Source organism: Camellia sinensis, chromosome 8 (assembly GCF_055761805.1).
Source record: "Camellia sinensis isolate YWXY chromosome 8, ASM5576180v1, whole genome shotgun sequence".
NCBI lineage: Eukaryota > Viridiplantae > Streptophyta > Magnoliopsida > Ericales > Theaceae > Camellia > Camellia sinensis.
The window spans coordinates 193,463,979-193,473,881 of record NC_138968.1 but is presented as its reverse complement, the minus strand read 5'-3'; the positions used below and the strand labels follow the sequence as shown (position 1 = coordinate 193,473,881).

Genomic DNA, 9,903 nt, shown 5'->3' with positions numbered 1-9,903 from the left:
CATTTTAGCAATCGGATGAAGCTTGTGCTTGATGGATATATTTGGTGTGGTTGGATATTTAAATGATATTATCCCAATTTCCCTATGAATGGAAACAAACAACAAAACAAACATGGTGAAATGAAGAAATTGAAGGAGGATCAACGGTAGACGTAGTTGGAACTACTGACAAACTATATGTTTGGTTCTAAAGTTGATCATAGATCACTAACAATACAGTTTCCTTTCCGTTCTTATTTAGTTATTTATTTTTCGAGAACACAATACAGTTCCCCTTGATAACTATTCAACCGCGTAGAGCTTTTTGTCAATATTGCAGTAGAACACAAACCAACCCAGAAATTGGCCATCAAAAAAATATGAATCAATAATAATAATAATAAAAAACTCTCTTTTCTCTCTTAATAACAATTCAAAGCTAATTTCATTCTTGAAATTTCAAGACATAAAAAATGACCAAGACTCCTACAAAAAAATGAATCCATGTATAGCACCTTCCTACGTGAATGATTCGGCAACACTATTACGTTAGCAACTAAGCTCACACCTTAAAATGAGGAAGCTGATATCATAACCTAACCTCATATCTAAACCTTCTCAGGGGCAGCCAAATGACATCTTGCAACTTAAAAATTAGATGAAAACCCTATAAGGAGACCACGGAGAAGGACCTTTTGATCTGACCAAATCTCATCTGAGACCCACAAACTCCAGTCCAGTAGCTGAGGGTGTCAAGCCATGCTGAGAAAGATACTGAGTGTCGTAAAATTTACTCAGATGCCTCATCCCACTATCACAAAGGATTGTTACAATTGTGTGGCCAGGTCCAATCGACTGTGCCACCCTGACAGCCCCAACACAGTTCATAGCAGAAGAACTACCAACAAAAAGTCCGTCGCTCTTCAACAGAAACCTGTTAAATACAAATGTCCTTATAATCAAAACACTGAATATAATGGCATGTAAATATACAATAAATCTCCTTTTACATTTTTATGCCATGCATGGTTGCCAAGGTAATGAATGAAATTCTTCATTTTTTACTCGAGTCATGAAGACAATGGCTAGTCCCGAGAACAAAAGATCTCTCTTTGGGTGGATTTCAAATTTTTAGAGAAGGGAAAAGAAAGGCAAAGAAAATAGCCCAGAAAAATTGGCAGGACTTCCCAACTTTCTATTTTACTTGGCAAACATGTTATAGGTTTTCGGATTTATGTACTGACCTAGACATTTCAACTGCCTCCATATCTGTACCTCGGAAAGCCCCATCAAGTTCTGCCATCATAAAATTCTGGGTTAATCTATTAATTCCAATTCCTTCAGTTACAGTATCAAATGGGTTTTTCAGCCTCCGTCCTTCAGCCTCCTCTTTGGTGTACATCACCCCCCTCGTTACTTTGTTGAACAAACCAGAACCAGGAGGATCAATCAGAAAACACTTGACGTTTGGATTCTTTTCCTGTCAAAAATCAGCCAAGAACCCTATATGACTTCACTCATCAAGACTAAAAGAAACACTAGTTAGCAGGGAAAAGAAAACGACCTTCAAAAACTTGGAAATACCAGCAATGGTGCCACCTGTACCTGCAGCTGCAATGAATGCATCTAATTTACCACCAGTCTGTTCCCAAATCTCAGGCCCAGTACCCACGTAGTGGGACCTGAAGTTTGCCAGGTTTTCAAACTGATCAGCAAAGAAACCACCCTTGCAATCACTTGAGAATTTTGAACTTTGTTTCCCTCCCTCAGATGTGTAACCATTAATTTGCTCAAAATCTTTGGCATCTGCTTGTTTAGACTTTCTTTGCTTTGATGCTATTTCATTTGCTTCCAATGCCCTTCTCCTTGCAACATTGACATAGTGGTCTCTGTGTGTAATTGACACTGGCCTAACCCTTTCAACAGTAGCTCCAAGGGCTTCAAGTATTTGAGACTGGAAAAAGTTTGCAACCAACAGAATGAAAACTTAGAAATAAACATAAATCTAGGAATGAAATAAATCAGTGGTTACACAGGCATAAGTGCACAATAAGATCAGTAATTTGGAAAATCTGTCCATTTGTACTTTGTGAAAGTTAAAAAGTCATTTTCCAATTGCAGTCTGAGTCACCCAAATGCAGTGCTCGAGTTTCCCCAACGTTCCACAGGAGGTGAAAAGCAGTGAAAACTTTGTACTTGCTAAATTCATAAGGGGCTACATTGATTTTAAGAGCCATAAGTGCACAACGAGATCAGTAATTTTTAAGAGCTATCCATTTGCACTTCCGTAAAAGTTAAACAAGGTCATTTTCCAATTGCAGTCTGAGCCACCAAAATGCAGTGCTTCAGTTTCCCCTACGTTCCACAGGAGGTGAAAAGTAGTGAAAACCCTGTGCTTGCTAAATTTGTAAGGGGCTACATTGATTGTTTAAGGAAGTATACAGTTTTCTCATTGAAGAACCAAACCAAACTAAGCCTTGTGTTCCAATTAGGTTGGATAGGCTGCATGAATTGTTTTCGCTATTCTGCTCTCTATATGCTCAATCAAATTAAATAAGTTTGTATCCATTTTTAACTACCAATTCTCATGTCAGTTTAGGACTTCCCGTCCCCTAACATTTTCATTTACTGTGATCATATTATTCTTTCTCATTAAAGAACACATCCGAAGAAGGCCACTTGAAATCAAGCTGATGATTGTTGAATGACATTCTTCCTTCAAGTTGCATCAAGCTTACCTATAGCAAACCTTCTAGGTTGCCTATGATGTGGAAACTCCTACACAAACCAACAACAAGAGGAAAAAAAAGTAAAAAAATCAAATGCCGAAGAAATAAACAAATGCATACTTTCTCAATAGCAACGTCATCTGGGATAACCACATGGCATTTGCATCCGTAGGCAGGAGCCACAGTTGCAAGACTGATAGCTGTGCTCCCAGCACTCCCCTCTGTAACTACTCCACCTTGAGCCAGCTCATCAGACTCCAGAGCCTATAAATTGTAAATGTGACATGGAAAAAAATGATCAGTAGTAACAATTGTAAGCATTCTCCCAGACCTATATTTGATCTTATACTTCCAAAAGGAAATACCAAGTTATATTTGCCTGGGAGAGACGACTCTCAAACAACAAAATGTCAATAGTTTATCTTAAACAACATAAGATATGGTAGCAAATACAGAAGGAGGAACATGAATGCATGATATCCATCCCAATTTAAAGGAGAAAAGTATTTGTTGGATTGGGTTAAGTACACGATACCTTGGTCACAAGCCACATTAGATTTAATGGAATAGAAGACATAAGTAAAGCAAATTCTATAATATGGCCAAAAAATACAACTTGAGTGGTACATTCTAAACCATATCCAACACATAAACCCCAGGGAAATTTTGAAACTCTCTATTCACAAAAACACTATCCAATTACTATAACACAATTTTGATCAGTCTGTGTATCTGCAATGAAAGACAAAGATGATCAAAAATAAAAACGAAATTAGCATCAATAGATCATTGGCTTAGTTGAGGAGAGCTTTCCAGTTTCTTGAAAATAAACATAGCATATATTCCAACTTCAAAATTTCTTTCCTCCCACCCACCCACCCCATATTGCTCAGTAACCAAACATGAAGAAGGCTAAGTTAACTCACCTCTTGAATAATTTTCACAGCGACCCTATCTTTCACACTCCCACCTGGGTTCAAAAACTCTGCTTTTCCAAGAATCTGAATAATCACCAAAACCCAAATAAAACTACTACAAATACACTAAAACCCACATAAATTAAGACCCAGATGATAACATCAGAGAGAGAGAGAGAGAGAGAGAGAGAGAGAGAGTACTTCGCAGCCAGTGGCATCAGAGAGGCTGTTGATTCTGATCAAAGGGGTGTTGCCAATGGCGTCGATGAGCCCATTTCTTGGTTTCTTCTTCGGTGTGGTTGTAGAACAAGGCTTGGATCGATAGTTGGTGTACAGAAAGAAGGAGAGTACGGTGGCTATGGAGGCCGCAGCTACAACAACAACACCCGCGGTCGTTGGGTGCGCCATTTTAGCGGTTCGAACCCGACATCTCTCGCTACAACTTTTTGTTGCGGGATTTATTTATGGATCCAGTGGGCCTGAACAATATTTTTTTGGGCCCATATGCTTCAAAGTTAATTTATTTGACACAATTTTTTTTCAATGACCTTTAAAATTTCTAAACTTGTTTTTTTTTTTTTTTTTTGTTGGGACAAGAAATGAATTTTCCAAATAATTTAGGTTTTTTAGCAAAATAAATTTTTTTGGAAGGTTGATTTTTAATTCATTACTAAACGAAGTCTTAACAAGATGCAAGGATTCTCATATAATTGGATTAGCCTCAATTGGATAGAATAGTTTGTTTTAGATTAATTAGATAAAATAACAAATAATCATTGGAGATTATACCAAAGTTAATATGAAAAGAATACTCTAAACTCATGACAAAAAATATTAATGCAAATCCATTAGTAATGTATTGAAATGCAATGCTTAATAAGATTAACCTGACACATATTCATTTTACTCAGTTCCAAATTAGTTTCTTAGTCCCAATAAGTTATCCACATAATTATGATATCTCACATATACCATCATATCTTCACTAGCCACGTTAATCACTTTGGATATGCGATCATTACATGTCACCTTTGTGAGTAATTTTTTTATCTTTTTTTTTTTGTAAATCTTGTTAATTTGTATATCATCTTTCATTTTTTTGGGACGTTTTATGGGTAACATGAAAACCATTTGGTTATGCAGGTAGGCTATAAGGGTGTGTTTGATTCAAGAGATTAGGGGGGATTATTTACTATCTAATGAAAGGAGATGTCCATCGTTTGGTGCAATTTCAATCTGTCACACATAGAGTCCGGCTGGACTCCATATCCTTCATATGAGAGACTAAACAATCCTAGGGGGAGTTGGGATTATTTTCATGAGATTGGTATCCCATGAGACTAATGTGTGAAATGTCCATTTTACTCTTATGTTATTACTTAGTAAACAATTGAAAAATGGTAAAATAATTTTTTGAACATCTATAAATTATTTTTTTAATGTTGTTAATTTAAAATTATATATTAAATATTAATTATAAATTATAAATTTAATTTAATTACAAATAATAAATTAAAAATTATGGCCTTATAAATTAATTTTTTTTAGTATTGTTAAATTATAAATTACAAATTACAAATTCTATATTAATAAAAAATATAAATTATAAATTACAAAAGGTAAAATAGTCTTTTGAATATTTATCCTTATCTAGCCTGTCTAACCAAACATTGGATTCACTAAAAATAATTTGTTCCAGACATGTAATCCCATGAGAAAACAAACACGGGATATACATCTAATCCAACCAAATAGTCCGGGGGATTCACAGTCATAGGATTCAAGTCCGATGGATTCTAATCCCCCTTATTCAGTCCGTCCAATCAAACACACCCTAAGGGATTAAGGGGGGGACTAAACATTGTTTGGATTGTAATCCATTGGAAGCCTTTTATTCGGTGTTTGTTTTTTTTTTAGTCCGCCGGACATGGAGTCCGGCCAGACTCTTTATCCTCCATATATGGGATTACACTGTCCCGGGAGGGGGAGGGGTGTGGGACAATTTTCATGGGATAACAATCCCATGAGATTAGGTGGTAAAATGACCATTTTAACCCTCTACTATTTAATTATGTATTATATTTAATAAAATTCAATAAAATTTAAATATCTCAATTTAAAAATAAAATAATTTTATTTAACTTTTTATTGATGTTTTATTTGTTTAAAATTTTAAAATAAATTTTTTATAGATACTTTATTGATGTTTTATTTTAAAATTTTGTTTATATTTTATTTAATTTCATTATTTAAATTTTAATAGATGTTTTATTTAATTATTATTATTATCTTTTAAAATAAATTTATTTAAAATTTTAATTAAAAAAATAGCATATATTTTTATTGATATTTTATTTATTTTATTTTTAAAAATAAATTTATTTAATTGTGTAAAAAATAAAATAAAATAAATTTTTATTCAATCTAGCTAAAAAAAATTAAAATATTAAAGATATTTTTAATATTGCTATTACTTAGTAAACAATTAAAAAATGGTAAAATAGTTTTTTGCTCATTTATCCTTATCCAATTCGTCCAACCAAATATTAGATTCACTAAAAATAGTCATTTTCAGAAATTTAATTGTATAAGAAAACAAACACGACATACACATCCAATCCAACTAAATAGTCCGGAGGATTCATAGTTCTCGGATTCAAGTCCAATGAATTTTAATCCCCCTTATCCAGTCCGTCCAATCAAACACACCCTAAATTAAAATTTTAAATAAATTTATTTTAAAAATTAATAATAATTAAATAAAAATCTATTAAAATTTAAATAATGAAATTAAAATAAAATATAAACAAAATTTTAAAATAAAACATCAATAAAATAACTATAAAAAATTAAATAAATAAAACATCAATAAAAAGTTAAATAAAATTATTTTATTTTTAAAATGAGACATTTAAATTTTATTAAATTTTACTAAATATAATACATAATTAAATCAAAAGTGATGTGGACCCCCTTCAAAAACCACCTCCAAGACCCCCTCTGAGGTGGCACCTGCTTGAAGCCATGTGAAGAACAATTGCACGGTGAAGAAGGTGTGATACACGCACTTATTAGGCAAAAAAAAAAAAAATACAGGCTGAAAACAAAGACAAAAAAAAAAAACGGGAAGCCCTAACCTGATATTTCCTTCTTCCCCACCCCTGTCCCTCTTCCTTTTTCCCTCTTCCATCGTGTGTCCGCCATAGCTCTCCTCCGTCGACGACCATAGCTCTCTGGCCATAACTCTCTGTCTCTCGCTCTACTAATCTTCGATTGCATTCTGATAGCATTTTCTCAGGTAATGTTACTCAAAAACCCCTCATTTTCCCTCTCTCTCTATCTACATACATCGATCAATCTTTGTGAAATGTTTGTACATAATCTTATAAATATGTGGGGGTCGGAAACATTTTTGTTATTTTTAACTCTTCACTCAAATTTATGGTGGCAGATGGCTAAAAATAATTGCCCTAAAAAAATTTTCAGCTGAAATTATTATCAGCTAAAATTATTTTTCAGTTTCAGAAATGTAGAATAATTATTATGAACTTATTATGAGCTGAAATTATTTTTCAGCTTCATAAATGTAATGAACTTATTATGAACTTTTTAACAATGTTTAATATGTGTTCTGTGATATACCATGACTATGTGAGGAATTGAAGTTGCTATAATTTAGTTATACCATAAATTTAAATTATCACAATGTAAATTTGAACATAACAGTTTCAAAGTTTACATTTAAATTTATGAGAGTGAACATGTAATAGTGTTTGAACATGTAGACTAATTTGAACATAACAGTTATAGGTTGAATATAATAGTTATAGTGTTTGAACATGTTATAGTTTGAACATAGTAGTTATAGTGTATAAAGGCAATAACTGAAATGAAATAGTGTTGGAATAATTTATTAGATGAAGTTGCTATAATTTATTAGTGTTTGAAAACTGGGACTTACCCACAAAACACAAGTCCAATAATCTTCTAAAATAATCATTCTAAAATCATTATATTTGAATTTCATTTTTGATTCTCATAGAATGGAGATTGATTCAAATGGTGGTGACAATGCTTCAGTAAATGAGGGCGAACAAGTTGAAGAACCTAAAAAGGGTATGTGTTTTAGCTCAAGGGAAGAAGTGTACACATTTTATGCCAAATATGCTAAGCATGTTGGCTTTTCTATAGCTCATAGAGCACAACATTTTGGAGATGATAGCCAATTAAAAAACTTTGCAATTGAATGTTCTAGAGCGGGGGAGAGAAAAAAGAAATCAGAAGTGAACCCTTTGAAGCCATCTTTGTCCACAAAAATTGGTTGCAAAGCAACGGTATGAGGTACTCTACAAAAGAATGGGAGATATATGTTAACCACAGTTAACCTTGAGCATAGTCATGGTTTGATTCCCACCGACTCTTGTCATTTTGCAATGAATAAGAAAATTTGTACTCCTGTGAAGAGAAGATTAGAAATCAATGATCAAGTAAGGATTGGGGTGTCTAGGAACTATCATTCAATGGTTGTTGAAACGGGGAGATACGAGTCATTGACATTTGATGAGCAAGATGCAAGGAATTACATTAATAGAGCTAGAAGATTAAGGCTTGGTGAAGGTGATGCCGAATCACTTCAAAGTTATTTTATAAGGATGCAAGCACATAGTGAGAGATTCTTTTATGTGATTAATGTTAATGAGGAGTTTCACATTAGAAACTTCTTTTGAGCTGATGCAAGGAGTCGGGCTACTTATGAATCATTTGGAGATGTTGTTTCATTTGACACAACTTATCTGACAAACAAATATGACATGTCATTTGCTTCATTTGTTGGAGTTAATCACCATGGATAGTTTATTTTGCTTGGTTGTGGATTGTTATCTAGTGAAGACACCGACACATTTGTTTGGCTATTCAAGTCGTGGTTAAGTTGAATGTCAAATCATCCTTCAAAATCTATCATAACTAATCAGTGTAGAGCTATGCAAAATGTTATAGAAATTGTCTTTCCACAGACCCAGCATCAATGGTGCGTGTCTCGACCCAAACCCGCCCCTATGGGTTTAGGGCCGTAACCGGCCATTAATCCGAGATTACCAAAGGCCTGCTTAACAATCAAACAATAATACAGAGTACAGGGGCATGGCGGAAGCCAAAACAGTAAATAAACAGTGTCCAATGAGCTGTGACAATTTGTATGCAAAAAGATTTTTCATACGTATATACATGAACAGTACAGAACAGTATGTACAACATTTACAGTCGATCAGAACAGGGACCTAATCCCTGTTAAACAGTACAGTACAATGCTATCAGTCTATACGGTTATTACAAATAGATACAGAGACAGATGGGGGAAATTAAAACACCCCTAAGCCATAGCTTGGCAGGCTCGGAACCTCACAGTGAGGCACAGTGGTTGGCTTGACAAAAAGGGAGTCTAACCCACGCTCCTAGCTCCGGTCTGGTGCTTGTATACCTACATATATATATAAACAGTGAGCTAAAGCCCAGTGAATAACATAATGCGTAAAGAGGTTAGGAATGAATGCCCTTAGGGTGTGTTTGATTGGGGGGATTAGGAGGGGGGACTATCCACTATTTGGATTGTAATCCAAATAGTGCTCCTTATCCGACGTTTGATTTTTTTTTAGTCCGGCGGACTCCATGTCCGGCCGGACTCCATGTCCCCCATATGGGGGACTATCCTGTCCTGGGGGGGGGTGGGACAGAAAGTGGGGGACTAATCACTGTTTGGATTATATGCGAAAATGACCATTTTGACCCTCTACTATTTAATTATGTATTATATTTAATAAAATTCAATAAAATTTAAATGTCTCAATTTAAAAATAAAATAATTTTATTTAACTTTTTATTAATGTTTTATTTATTTAATTTTTTAAATTGATTTTTTATAGATATTTTATTGATGTTTTATTTTAAAATTTTGTTTATGTTTTATTTAATTTCATTGTTTAAATTTAATAGATGTTTTAATAGATGTTTTATTTAAACAATTAAATGTTTAATTTCAACAATAAATAATTTCATTTATTTAAATTATGTTTTATTTAAACATTTGTACATCAACATGTTTATTAAATTATTTCAATATCTGTACATCAACATGTATATTTATTTAACATCTATTAAATTATGTTTTAATACGTCAACATTTGATTACATCTACATTTGTTAATTGTTAATTACATCAACATTTGTTAATTGTTTAAACATAATCTATACATCAACATTTATTTAATTGTTAATTGTTA

At 33.3% G+C, this 9,903-nt stretch overlaps 2 protein-coding genes across 2 annotated transcripts; one reads left to right on the top strand and one right to left on the bottom strand.

Moving 5' to 3' along the window:
- Positions 1 to 342: 342 nt before the first annotated feature.
- On the bottom strand, positions 343 to 4,061 carry LOC114303767 (Pyridoxal-5'-phosphate-dependent enzyme family protein). The gene is made up of 6 exons (XM_082884838.1): positions 3,827 to 4,061; positions 3,635 to 3,709; positions 2,829 to 2,972; positions 1,544 to 1,933; positions 1,224 to 1,459; positions 343 to 913 (listed from the first exon to the last, which is right to left on the bottom strand). Exons 1-6 carry the CDS (start codon positions 4,031 to 4,033, stop codon positions 691 to 693), a joined length of 1,275 nt encoding a protein of 424 aa, XP_082740964.1. The 5' UTR covers positions 4,034 to 4,061; the 3' UTR covers positions 343 to 690.
- A 3,607-nt stretch (positions 4,062 to 7,668) lies between these two features.
- Positions 7,669 to 8,352, top strand: LOC145798379 (protein FAR1-RELATED SEQUENCE 2-like). The gene is made up of 2 exons (XM_082885911.1): positions 7,669 to 7,959; positions 8,089 to 8,352. Exons 1-2 carry the CDS (start codon positions 7,669 to 7,671, stop codon positions 8,350 to 8,352), a joined length of 555 nt encoding a protein of 184 aa, XP_082742037.1.
- Positions 8,353 to 9,903: the final 1,551 nt, after the last annotated feature.